The 14,540-nt window shown below is 42.8% G+C and overlaps 1 protein-coding gene across 1 annotated transcript in view; it reads left to right on the top strand.

Annotated features, from left to right (window-relative positions):
• The window catches only part of LOC126356068 (probable tyrosyl-DNA phosphodiesterase), a 141,230-nt gene that overhangs the window by 37,998 nt on the left and 88,692 nt on the right, over positions 1-14,540 (top strand). The window contains exon 5 of the mRNA XM_050006767.1: positions 10,452-10,574. Coding sequence (XP_049862724.1) covers positions 10,452-10,574 — 123 coding nt within the window. The remainder of the gene's footprint in view (positions 1-10,451; positions 10,575-14,540) is intronic.

Genomic DNA, 14,540 nt, shown 5'->3' with positions numbered 1-14,540 from the left:
TTTCTTTTAGGACAGATATTTCAACAATCTAAATTTGTCACATTGGCATCATTCATTACATAAAGATACACATCTCAAGCTACACACAATTGCATAATAAATTATTTATTTTTGTGTCTATATACTGTTGGGAGCAGCTTTTCTCAGCAGTGAAAAGAATAAAAACCTAGGAAAGATTTGTTCTTAAAGACACAACAATGAACAGATTACTCCACATGGATACTGAAAATGCATTGACAACTTGAGTTCGGACATGCAGTGTTATATAATATACTTTTGACAGAATTATTTGTGTATATTTCCTATACTTCTCATTCCTTCAACATAGAATCACCTTCAAAAAAACTTTGTCTGTAATTGACTGAGAAATATCAGTTGAAGTCACCAACCTCTGAGGTGCTTCTGTTCTGTGCCAATGCATTTGCTTGATCATTGTGAATGGCAGTGCTGTCCTGAGGAGGGAACATGCCACAACTGCCTTAGAAATGTGCAGCTTGGAGCAGCCTAGACACGGGTCTCCAGGAGATAGATAGAGAATTGCTAGTTATATCCTCTTGAATTGCAGCAATAGTTCAGGGGTGCTGAAGTAACAGAGCTGGTAACTGAAATAAAACTACCAGAGTAAATCCTGACACTACCCTAGCTTTTGGAACTAATACCTCCTCCTTCAAAAAGGAGAGAGAGGATTGGTTGAAAGAGGTTAACACTGAAGGGCTGGTCACTTAGGATGAGACCGGTGGGTTTGTCTGTGTGTCCCACCCTTTCTTTCAAACCTTTCTCAACTCGACGCTCTCTCCTCTCTGAGGAAGGAACTATTAGTTTGAAAACTAGGATAGGTGCATTTAAAAATAAATATGTGACATTATTGATATTTCAGTTTGTGAAATTAAATATTGGCCAGCAATTCTGTTTTTGTAATTTTTTCAAGTGAATTACTTTCTATACAAGGCAGAAAACATTACTCTTAATCAAAACAGCTTTCAGCTAGGTGAATGCTTCCCACATCATCAGCTTCCTCTGTTGGGGAAGTAATGCATGCAGTGAGAAATTCACCAGTGCTTGGTAATGTATTGGTTTACACGGGCAGAGGACAGTTTCTCAAACCCTAATCTTTCTTCCAGCCTTTTCATTACACTGGATGAAAATTGGCATGACACTGATTACATTGCAGTAAGGCTCTGAGTCATAAACTGTCAACTGAATAAACACGAGCACAAGGCTTTAATATTATAATTTTATGTCGTAGTTCATTGTTTTCCATGTGTAATGTCAGTTTGACACCTGTAGTGCTACATACAGTTGTTGAACAAAAAAATGTGAAGACACTTATATAGATCCTCATTTTCAGAGACTGTGTTCTTACTTATAAGAACTGATCTTATCTACTGTTTTCTCTGTTGTATTACAGTATTTCTGAAATTGTTTTCACTGTTGTTATAATATATTAATTGTCTGACTTGGTAGATTTCCAGCACTCTCAAATTGGTTCGTGAGAACAGCTTTATACTGTAGTAACCAAGTAATACACGAAACCGATCCAGTAATTCATGAAACAGATCCAAGTAACACAAATATGACTTCATTCATAAACCTCTGTTCAGTAGCAGAGATAAGCTTCTCGTAACTACACAGGATAACTGATGTGAGCTCTACAAACTAGAAGAACATAGAGACAGTCATTCAGTGCTGCTCCACGTATGTATAGGTGTAAGTTGCTGGTAGATAGCATGGCATAGACCATGCCATTCGCACGCTTCCTATAGGTGGCCTCCAGGGGCCAGCCTCCACTGATACAGTTGGCTCTCTCTCTCTCTCTCTCTCTCTCTCTCTCTCTCTCTCTCTCTCACACACACACACACACACACACACACACACACACACACATTAGTAGCAGGAAACAGCTCCCTCATGCGAAATGGGCACCCGCGCGATGGAACACAGAGGGTCACAGGCACGCCGAAGGTCAGTGGGCCCACGTGACGCCTGACAACAGCACTGGGATGCCATCGCCATCTCTGCGTCACCATGAGTTGGCAGGTCCCAAATGATGCGGAGGAGACGGGGTTGGACGCACTGGGGATGACAGCTGACGCGATGATGATGAGGGGACCGGTGGAGGTGGCCCAACTAGAACAGCAGACTGCGGCAACAGACCTGAGGCTGGAGATGGACTGGTGTCCAGTGTTGGGAAGCTGGAACCCCAAGGCGCTGCACATGAGGCTGGAGCCAATGGGACAGGAGCACCTCCACAGCATGTGATGATACAGACATCACGAAGATGCCATCCCAGCCAGTGTACAACACTGGCCGGTATCCACCTCGGCTGGCAACCAAACTCTGCCCCCACTGGCGATGCTAGCAAGAAGCAGCTAGATGAATCTGACCACGCAGGTACGGCACAGGCCACAGGAGGAGGAGCAGCCCACGTGGCAGCCAGCTGTGAAGCAACTGGGCTGGGCTCCCTTCCCCCGTAGGCGTGAAGCGAGAGGTTGTCCGAAAACGGAGAAGGGCACAGTATGGTGAAGGATCCACAACAAACTTTTTCATTTGGGACTTGAATGTAAGCACTAGTCTCACCATTTGATTGAGGGTGGAATGGCAAAGCCATAATATGACGAATGTCGTCATGGTAATAAAATAATTGAAAGGTGTGAGAAATGAACTGGGGCCCATTATTAGAAACTAATAAAGTACAAGTCAGCCCCTCAACAGAAAAAAAAACATCAAAAGTGTATGAATTGTGACATCTGGTGACATCAATGCGCATCAGAGAATGTAAGGCAACCGGGAAAATGCATCCACAACAAGAGCCAGGATGAATTCAAGAAGGGACCTGCAAAGTCTACATGAATGCATTTCGATGGCTGGCGTGGAGAGTGCCAGGAGGACAAGAGATCTCTGGGAGATACTTGTTGTTGGGCACACTGCTCACAAGCCACAAGAAAACGGACGATTTTGCCATCAATCTCTAGCCAAAATGTCTCCTAATTAACAGTTCAGTGCACGAAACTCCCCAATGACCCTGGTGGAGAAGGTGGAGAATCTCGCGCCTAACATGGCAGGATGGACTGTTCTGGCAGAGGTCTTTTGTGGACAGGAGCGAAACACCATCAAAAATCAGAGAGGTAATGCTGTAAGTAAAAAAATAGCTGTGCAGGGGGCCAAACCTTGACCCTGTGGTTTACTTGGCCAGCCCTGTTGAGCAAACCAAATCACCTAGCAGAGAACTGGGTCGGCGACAACAGTAGTCGCTATGCGTAAGCCCATAATTGGGAAAATGTCGACCATGGCCTGCATTTCCATACCAAGATGGAAGCAAAGCAATTATTCATAATCAAAATTGAGATCAGGACCCATAGGGAAGCAGGACAAGGTGTCTGCATTAGCCTTTTTTGATGTGGTTCAAAAATTGATTTCGTAATTGTACCGAGACAAGAACAGTGCCCAGCATTGTAGGCAGTTTACTGTATTGTCAGGCAAGAAAGTGTGAGGGTTAAGTAAGGAAACCAAAGGTTTATGGTCATAATAATTGAAACTGGGAGCCATACAAAAAAAGATGCAATTTCTGGAAGCATAGATTTTGGCAAGAGCCTTTTTTTCCACCTGAGAATAATGCTACTGGGCCAGACTGAGAGATTTAGAGCAAAACAACAGATCATTCAGAGCCGTCAGCATGTTGATGCGCTAGCATCGCTGAGGCCATACTGTGAGGCATCAGTTGCCAAAACTATGTGCTGGTCGGGAGAGGTAACAAGGAGGCAAGGGTAGTTTGGATTGCGACATTTGAAAAGCACATTCACAATCTGCGCTCCAGCAGAAAGGTATATTTTGTGTAGAAAGGTGTCCAGCAGGTGGGCCGATGTGACCGCCCTTCGCTATTTTCCCTATAAAGGCTTGAAGCTCCTTCGTAGACAAGGGGCAAGGTATTGACATAACAATGGAGTTGTGGTCTAGCAGTGGGCGAGCCCTATCCCAAAAGACCTCAAACCCCAAATAAACAATAGAAGGTTGAAAAAAACTGATATTTTATTAGGTCACACATAATCCTGCAGACTGTGAGGCAGAAAACAGATTGCAAAGTTTTCAAGTGATTGGCCATGGAGGAGCCCATGATGACAATATCATCCAGATAATTAATGCAACCCGGGACAGGCATAGTCAGACGCTCTAAAAATTGTTGGAAAATAGCAGGGGCACTAGGCATACTGAAAGGAACACAAGTATTGATAGAGACCAAAAGGAGTTTTCAAAACCAGAACTCGCCAACTCTTCATCCGCAATAACCTGCAAATATGCTTCAAATAAATCATTTTTAGAAAAAGGATGATCACCCAACATTTTCACCAACAGTTCCTGCTGGGGAGTCAGGGATTATATATCCAGGATCAACTGCACATTGACCGTAGTACTGAAGTCACCACAGAGGCGAAGTTTCCATGAAGGCTTCCGAAATACAATCAGCAGAGACAACCGTTCACTGGCCATAACAGGTTGCACCACACCTAGAGACTGAAGTCTGTCCAGTTCTGTTTTCACTTTATCATTCAGGGTGAAAGGAATGGGATGCACATGACAAATACGAGACCGAGAGATGGATTTCAAAGAAATATGAGCAGAAAAATAAGTAGCGCCCCCAATACCTACTGAAAATTCCTTACACAGTGTTTCCAATTGAGAATATGGTACCTGATCGAACACAAGGTGAACAGTGTCAGTGATACAAAACCCAAATGCCTGAAACGAGTGCATCCCAATGCAAGAGGCAGATGCTGTAAATAGCTTCCTCGTGACTGATGTCAATGGCAGCAAGCCTAAACTCAAGTAGGTTTGAGCATTCAGTAATACCACTGCAGCACCTGTGTTTACCTGTAGCCGCAGCATTTCATGAATAATACTTAACTTGATAAACAACTTGGGAGAAGTCACAAGCTGTAGTGTTACACAGTTTACGTCAATGTCCATATCCTGAGAAACCTTCAGCGAACAACACATGGAGGAGATGTGACCTTTCTTCTGGCAAACATTAGAAGTAGCTCAGTGCTTAGAGTACACCAAATGTTCACGCTGGACAAAACAGGAAGGACAAGACAGAAATAGAGAATGCTGATGCTGGCACTGTGGCTGTTATAGCTGCTTGGGCTCGCCTTGATCTGCTCAGCACAGGGCCTTCGTGTTTACTGCCTCCCTGCCACTTCCTTGTGCAAGCCATCTGTCATCCTAGTGGACAGATCTTGTGACACTACTGCCACATGACCCCACACTTTAGTTCGGTCATCCTCCAGAGATTTGGTCATCCTCCAGAGAAACTTCAGAAGATCATGCTATTTGCAAAACATCTGCCAACAGGGAGAATCTTGGGGGGGGGGGGGGGGGGGTTATCTCATAGAGTAAACGTTTCTGGTGCACTTCCTTGTCCAGAGCTAAACAGATAATTGTGTTGTGCATCATAGAGCCTGCTGAAGAGTCACTATGGGCATCAGTAACAAATTGACACACAGCTGACGCCGTGAAGTTCAGCTGCCCAGGCCCTGTACGACTATCTTAGTTTCTTGCATCATCAGTAGAATTCATCTCGCACCTGTATGACATGCATGCATTTGCGATGGACAATAAAATGCTCATGTAAGGGCTGCCAGTTCTTGTAGAGGGGTAAGCTGACAGTAATTGAAACACCTTAGGTGCAATGCACGAGAGAAGGAAGGCTTTGCACAAATTCAAGTGTGTCACACTGTAAACCAAAACATGCTGTCTGAATCTTTTCTCATAATCTCCCTGATCCTCAGCTGAATCATCATCGGAGGAAAAGTGGGTGGATGAATTGGTGGAACAGTACCCTGTCTGTTAATGGAAGCCAACATAGTGTTCATAGCTGAAGTAAGCTGTTTAATAAGAGCTGGTGTCATGGAGTCAGTAATGAATAAACCTGATGAAACCACACTTAAAAGATTGCACATGCAGAAACTGTTCCACACTCGTCGCCAGTTGTGTACAACCAAGCAATATACGAAACCGATCTAAGTAACACAAATATGGCTTTATTCATAAACCTCTGAACAATAATTGAAATAAGCATCTCGTAACACCACAGAACAAGTGATGTGAGCGATAAAAACTGGAAGAACCTAGAGTAAGTCAATCAGCACTGCTTCACATGTATATAGGTGTGTGTCACCAGTAGACGCCGTGGCAGAGACTGTACCATGTACATGCTTCCTATGGGTGGCCTCTAGTGGCCGGTCTACACTGATGATAAAGTTGGCAGTTGATTTGAGTGCATACGCATGCCAACACTATACTCAGTGCACTCTTTATCAAACTCACACACACTAGTAGCAGTTTACAACATATACCTATTAGAGACAGCAGATGCCTCGAAATCTAATATTATGACAATGTACTTAGTCTGATAAACATGGTACTGGGAAAAAAAGCTAACCTCTCTAATAGAGATAGGATGATGTTAGAAAGGGATCTTATCTCTAATAAAGAAACCAGTGCCACAAAAGTAAATATGAGCATCATTTCCATCCAGACAAAGTGTTAGTGAAAACATTGTGATGGGAGCTGCATAAAGCAAACATTTGTGGTGGTGAAACTACTACTATAAATCAGGTGACTATAGAGAACAGACTTGAGCTTTGGAAGGACTGCAAAATCTGATGTGCTGACCAGTGGAGACATGATGCATCCAAATATTCTATCTTTGTTTCCTACTGTTGGATGTGTTTATGTGCAAAGAGTACTTGGAAGAAAACAATCCAGAATAAATTTTTTCTGCCATAATTTTTGTATAGTTTCTGTAATGATTTAGGCAGTTGTGTTTTGGATTTCAGTGGATCCTGTGGTCACTCTGAAAGAAAGTGACTGGTATGGTCAAAAAAACAAGTTCAGGTTACCATTTTCACGGAGTTTATTCAGGCTGGGAACTGCTCCTTTTCACGTGGCTTAGAAATGTCCAAGACTAATTTAATGAGCATGGAAGTATAATGTTTAACTTGGCCTTCACAATGGTCAGAGTTCAGTGTTGTTTTAGTTTGCATATTAAGAACAGTAAAAGGCCTTCTACACTCCACTCTCAAACAATTGAAACTGTTTTTTCGGATGTAGGGTATGAAATTCCATAGAGTCAAAATATCTATGCTTCAATCCCCATGATGATTTATGATATCAGCAGTTTTAAAAGGAAAATTTGTGAAAATTCCTAGGAATCACCAAAATGTGCAGTATATTATAGAGGAGAAGATGTATGCAAATGTAAAATAGTTGTTACCTGAACAAAGAGAGAAATAAGTATGAGGTTTACATTGTATCAGGAAGACTCAGTGATGTTAAACATTGGGAAATGACAACGCTGAGTGGCCAGTTGATGCTATACTTCACAGTATTGACAATGAAGGTGGATGAATAATACCCCTCATCAGCATAAATATAAATGTGTATTGACAATAAGTTCCAAAAGCTAGGCTAATTTTTTCTACTTATATGTTTTTGTTTCAGCTGTAGTTAGAATTTAGTCTCCCGTAGCTAAATATTGGCCAGCCATACTATCTTTTTGTAATTTTCTAAATATGCACATGGATTTTCCTAAAGATTATAAAGAAGTCACTTCAAGACCTGTATTAAATGTGTACGATCATCAGCAGAAGGATAAAGAAATTAATGAATGTACCATTTGGGTGTTCAGTCACATATGCTGCATCGTCCCATGATAGTAGCAAAAAGTGTGAAATATAGAAGCACGTTACATGTAGGTTAACATACATGTTTGTACCTCCATTTCATGAAGAGGTTCCGTGAAGCATTAGGAAAAGGAAAAACATAACCCAGTAAATTAGATTAGTCATCTTGGCTTGTATTCGTATGCATAAACAAGTCACAGGGGACGAACCCATACAGTGAAATGCAACTTGCTCTCTCAATAGACAATGCAACTTTTGTATGTCACCACAGAAATCCCCAAAATCGTCACCTGATAAAAATTCTGGAAGAGACATACTTTACCGTAACAACTAGGGACTTCTATCAAACTTCCTGATAGATTAAAACTGTGTGCTGGACCGAGGCTCGAACTCACTGCAGAGTGAAAATCTCATTCTGGAAACATCCCCCAGGCTGTGGCTAAACCGTGTCTCCGCAATATCCTTTCTTTCAGGAGTGCTAGTTCTGCAAGGTTCGCAGGAGAGCTTCTGTTAAGTTTGGAAGGTAGGAGACGAGGTACTGGCAGAAGTAAAGCTGTGAGGACTGGGCATGAGTCATGCTTGGGTAGCTCAGTTGGTAGAGCACTTGCCCACGATAGGCAAAGGTCCCGAGTTCAAATCTCGGTCTGGCACACAGTTTTAATCTGCCAGGAAGTTTCATATGAGCGCACACTCCGCTGCAGAGTGAAAATCTCATTCAAGGGACTTCTATGTTCATCATTCAAAGTGTAACTTTAGTTCATTATTTTTTTCATACTTCAAACTGCAGGTATTACCCTCTGGATAACAACAACTTATTGGACTGATGCTATTCATATGTATAAATTTGTAGCTATGAGTGCAAATGATGGTCTGACCCAACAGAACCCAGCATACTCTCAAACTTTGTTTAGGTCCACAAACACCCTTACTTCCCAGCCCTTGTCTGCTTCATTCATGCAAAACAAACACCATGAAACACAATTGATTTATACATATTTGTACAATGCAGAGGGAATGCTTACAAATAAAAATCCTCTCCATTTGAAAGCTATGTAAATCAAGTTGAAATGCTAGAGCTGTCACATTAATCTTCAGGTGTTTAAACTACTGCCTGCTGGGGCTGCAAAGTGCTCTTGTATGTGCAGAATCCAGAATGCTTGTGGTTTAAATATTAGGTACTTGCATATTTGTAGGTTGAGGTGATTGTAATCTAGCAGCTCAGCACAAGAGAACACAAGACTACAGTTAGAAACGTTCTTTCTCATCTGTCATCTCAGAGCATCTGTAGTGTCTGTTAAAGTCCCTTTGCAGCCCTGGCCAGAGTCCAAGAAATCTTAGCACCATGTGATGCGCGAGACAAATCATGTCATATTGCCCTGTAAATGCTCTTCCAAAATGTTTTTGGTGAACCTGAATAATTCGTATCCACTGTTCCACATACCCAATAAGCTAAATCAGGCTTGCCATCTGACTTTAACTTGCAAAATGGGGTTAAAGCATTCAGTTCCTCTGTACCACTAATCAGTCAGTGCCCTGTAGCAACCTGACTACTCTCAAAAGATTCCCAGATCCGACCATGACCAATTTGCTTCTACCATATCCTCTGTACACAACACAGAATCACAGTCTAAAGTTAGAGGGCATTAAGACATACACAAGAACTTCACTGTTCAAATTTCCATTGAAGCAAAACACAGTTTATTCTCTTGTAATTACTGTCACCGAGTACACTTCTGTCATTATACAACGCCCTCATACCCTTTCAAGTGACCTGTTCCTAAATAGTTTGTGTACACTATCTAAACAAAAATATGGATCTCAAAAACAGGCAGTTGACTAAGACGTTTCTCATGTCTGCACCTGGGACTGCACTTCCAAATGCTTTCGTAACTTTCCACACTGAGAGAACAACTTTACTGATTCCTGACGACTGACTTCCAAAATATACGCTACCATGCCACCTCCACCTTTGGGGCTCCAAATTCACCTACTATACCCCACCAGAACAACTAACTGACTTCTCGATTTTGTGATTTCCTGTGCAACACACATTATTTTTACACACAGCCGTTTCACCCAATCAACCTTCACAACAGAAAGTAGGCACAGTGGCTGGCCATTTCCTTTTAACACTCACAGTAGTTCAGTAATGTTCCGCTGCCTGGCAACTCTCTCAGGAGTTTGTTTCCCAGAGGGCACTAGGAAATGTCGGCCATTCTGTGGGAACACTTGCCTTTAAAAACCACTAGGTTGTGCAATGCCTTCACCTTTTAGCCAGATTTGCAGAAAATTACCGAGATTGTTTTCCCTGTGCTGTAGGTGTTTAACTGCGAAACCCTTACACATCCTCCATACAGTCCTGATCTCTACCCACACATTTCCCATATTTTTGTAATCCTGAAGAAAGACATTTGTGGCTATCAATTTATTTTGGTCAAAGAGATGCGCACCTGCGTACAGTTGTGATCCATAGCCAACCACAAACATTTTTTTTTTTCAGGAAACCGTTGGTCATCTTGTCTCTCAGTGGGATAAAAGTACTAGAATTATGGTGATTACTTTTGAAATAATAAACTATTTACTTACTTTGTTTTGCATCTGTGTTGTTTTCACTTGACTGCCCCCTATAGAATTGATGATTGTGAAAAAAATTATTCTACAGGCGAATGGATTTTTATTTTATTCTTGTATCGATCTTATAGCACGAATGTTGTCAGTTGGACTTAAAATTATCATTAATAGTTTGTTTTTTTTTTTTTTTTTTTTTTACAGGAAAAAACCGTTACTCATTCTTTATGAAGATGATGGTGATGATTTCAAAAAGTGCAAGAACATCCCAGATAATGTGAAGGGTTATCGAGTAAAGCCAGGACATGCATTTGGACATCATCACACGTATGTATTTTCCACTGCATTTGTTTGTGCTAATAATTTGGAACTTTGTTTTTTTCTTCTGGTTTAGCTATCTTTTCAATGAAACTATGTATTCGTCCGTGTTCCTGTACAAATATTCAGAAGTTGGGATGAAACTACATGAAATCATTTTAGAAAACAATTCTTTGTTAAAAATTTAGTCACATATCTCAGTGAAATATACAAGTACTAAATACATTCTAGGTTGAGGTTTTAGTGCAGTAATAAACATTTAGTCATTATATACCAACTAAGTTGGTTTGTCAGCCAATACTTTGAACACCTCGCTTTCAAGTAGTGCATGGTCCTAATTCCTGTTTGGCCCTCCACATTTAGTATTCTTTGGCATTTCCCTAAATCACTGCAGGTGATTGCTGAGATGGTTCCTTAATCTAGCCATGAACACTTACTTCAGTCTTTCCCAACTAAGTTAATGTTCTGATTTTCTATCATCTGCCGAGATCAGGTCCACAGCGGTATCAGTTATATAACTGATGTAATGCAGATGCCATTTTTTTCTTCATTTGTTGCACGATTTTACAGTTTCGGTCTTAAGAAATTATCAGTTATCCTGTTAAATAGAAGCTTCATACCCTCTGGGGGGCTCGCTGCTCTTTGATGGGATCGTGCTTGGCTACCATGGGCCCCAGCCTTTCCAACATCTTTTCCCTTCAGTGCTGCATGACTATCTGCTTGCTATTCTTTTTTCCCCCCTTGGGGAACATGTCTAGGATGTTTTTGGATATGTGTTATGTATTTTCAGTAGGCAATATCAGAACAGTGTCTCCACTGTTTATTGTTCCTTTTTCCTTCTTTCATTCCCCTTATTCTATGCTTCCTCCATCTCGACAGTTGGGTTCCTCTGTTTCTTATTCCTCCTTGTGCGTTCCTGAAGGCCAGCCCATGCGTCTGATGTGTAACAAGTGACTGGTTAACCCATAATTTCCAGCCCCAGGTCAACAGGTAGGATTCACACGTCCCCCCTTGTACAGGCCAGGCCTGAGGAGGGGTGATTGCTTGAGCTGCTGCCTTTCCAAATTGCTGATTGGTCCCTCTGTCAGATATTGGGCAAGTGTGACATTTGGTGTGAATAATCACCTAAGCGGGGTGCACCTCTCTCTGAGAGGGCCTCCAGTTGGAAGGAGCGGGCCATCAGAGATGCTGGCAATCATGGGGGATTTTCTCGCAGTGAGCTAATCGTCTTTTTCTCAGTTAATGTCTGCTAAATGTAAACGAAATGAGGCTAACGATTCAAGGACCCTCCCAGCTGCACCAAGGTTCCTCATGGTTTCACATACTGAAGACAATCAGTCCTTTTCTACGGTAAATCCATATATTATTCAGAAAAGTGTTGATGCAAGTGTTGGCCCTGTGAAATCCTACTCTCATTTACACAATGGGACCTCGATTTTGGAGACTACTTCTAATTCTCAGGCACTACTTCCACCTTCGCTCCTCCATGGCTGTCCTGTTCGTGTTGAGGCCCACTGAATGCTGAATTCTTCCCATGGTGTTATTTACACTAGGTTGCTCGATGGTCTGACTGAGGCAGAAATCCAAACGTACCTCTCTGATCAGGGTGTCACTGCCATCCATCACCCACACTTTTTTCCTCACTTTTGATAGTGGTTCTACCGTCCACAATCAAATCAGGCTATGAAGTTATCACAGTGCAACTGTACATTCTGAGTCTGGTGCCCTGCTACCAGTGTCATCATCACAACCACACTTGAATTTCCTGTTGACACTCAGCCAAATATATAACACATAGTAGGGGTGCTCAGGAGGGAAACTGTCCACCTCCTCAACTGCAGTGGTGACCATGCCACCTCCTCCTGAGATTTTCCCATGTACCTCCATGAGTGGGCAGCCCAGGAGATCTGGGTAAAGGAAAAAGTGCCTTATCCGGTCGCTCACTAATTGGAAACACTGTGTTCTAGTTGTGAAAATCAGCCAGTGTCACGGTGGCATCCCCGTCTCCTCCTCCAGCTGTGCAACAAGCCACCAGACTTTCACCTCATGGGGCAAAGTCACCTGTTACACAACCAGCAGACTGGATTGGACAGAAGGAATACTCCCATGAAGACTTCTTACATCCCTCCAGCCACCAAACATCTGAGTATTCCTCTTGCAACCAGAAAGGCTCCAAGAAATCAAACAAAGGCTAACAGTCTTCTCCTTCACTGACTCGGAAATTCTCTTTGACAATGTCGCCATGTGATACCCTCGTCCAGCTGACCCCGTGTCACCAGTGCGCACTTCCAATCATTTTTCTGCCCTGGACTCTGGAGACCAACAGAAGGAGAATGCCAATGCCTCTAGACCTCATGGAGCAGGATCCTCATGCCTCCGTGCCCTGTAGCAACAAGTCTTCAAAGGCTGGCACTTGGCAGCTGTTGAGGTTACACCCCTTCACTTTTTCCCCTCTCCCCTTTCCTCATCATGGCTCTTCTCCAATGGAATGTTCACGGGCATTGATCTAACAAAGATGACTTACAGCTGCTCTTGGAATCACAGCGTCTGCTTGTGTTCCCTGCCTCCAGGAAACAAAATTGCATCCTTGTCCTCACAACCACTTTGGACCCCCCGCCCCCCCAAGGATGACATTACATCTGGTGATAGTCATGCTGCTGATCGGATGACATTCATAGTCGACCCCTCTCCCCGACTTCTTGGCTTCAAGCTGTTGCAATCCACATTTTCCTTCCACACTTGACCTATTCTCTTTATACCATTTACATCTATCTGTTATTCAGTAGCATCAGGACAGACTTTCTCCAGTTTATTGGGCAACTCCCTCGCCCGTTACTGCTGCTTGGTGACTTTAATGCCCGCCGCCCTCTTTGGGGTTCTCTGAGAACCTGTTAAAAGATGTGCCCTCTTGGCAGACATTCTCAATCAACTTAACCTTATCCACCTTAACACGGGAGCACTCACATTCCTTTCAGACTCCATGCATTCCTGTTTCCCTTTGGACCTCATCTCGAGTGGTCTGCTCTCTCTGACACATACACGAGCTACTATGTCCCATGTGCTATCCATTTGCTGACTCCTACACCATTTATATGCACACCCAAATGGCAGCTTTCTAAGGCCGACTAGAGGCTTTACTCTTCCCTGGCAGCTTTCAACGGACATCATTTCACCAGTTGTGATGACCATGTAGGATAACTTACAAACATTATCCTTCCCGCCGCAGAATGTTCCATTCCTTGCACTTCTTCTTTGCCACGTATTTTCCTGGTCCCTTGGTGAACTGAGGTGTGCCATAACACAAGTTATGTGGGGTGATATGCTCTCCATGTTTTTAACCATCATCCTACGATGGTAAATGCATTTGTTATAAACAGTTGCGTGCACAGTGTTGTCATGTTCTTCAAGATAGCAAAAAAAGCTAGTTATTTTTCCTTTATTGGTTCTTTTAATAGCTTCATTCTCTCTTCTGTCAACCTCTGACGGCTCTCTGGGACCAAGGTCCATTTCCCAATTTTCATCTTGAGGATAGCAGATAATGTCATAGTGTATCCTGTTACTATCTCCAACACCTTGGACCACTATTTTGCAGAAATTTTGAGCTCTTCCCACTATCACCTTGCCTTCTTCCACCGAAAACGAGCAGAAGAGGCTCGGACAATACCCTTCTCTTTTCAGAATCGTGAGTGCTACAATGCTGCCTTTACTATGATGGAGCTAGATCATGCTTTCAGTTCATCCCAATCCTCTGCCCCAGGGCCAGATGCTGTCCACATTCAGATGTTGCAGCACATTTCTCTTGCGAACAAGTGCTTTCTGCTTAACACGTACAGCCGCGTCTGGGCAGAGGGCAGGTTTCCCAGACGCTGGCATGAAGCCACAGTCATACTCATACCTACGTCTGGTAAGGACAAATACCTTCCTTCTAGCTATCACCCCAACTCTCTCACCAGCTGTATTTGCAAGGTGATGGAA

Source organism: Schistocerca gregaria, chromosome 3 (assembly GCF_023897955.1).
Source record: "Schistocerca gregaria isolate iqSchGreg1 chromosome 3, iqSchGreg1.2, whole genome shotgun sequence".
NCBI lineage: Eukaryota > Metazoa > Arthropoda > Insecta > Orthoptera > Acrididae > Schistocerca > Schistocerca gregaria.
The sequence above is the reverse complement of the archived record's forward strand: the minus strand, read 5'-3'. Positions and strand labels throughout refer to the sequence as shown.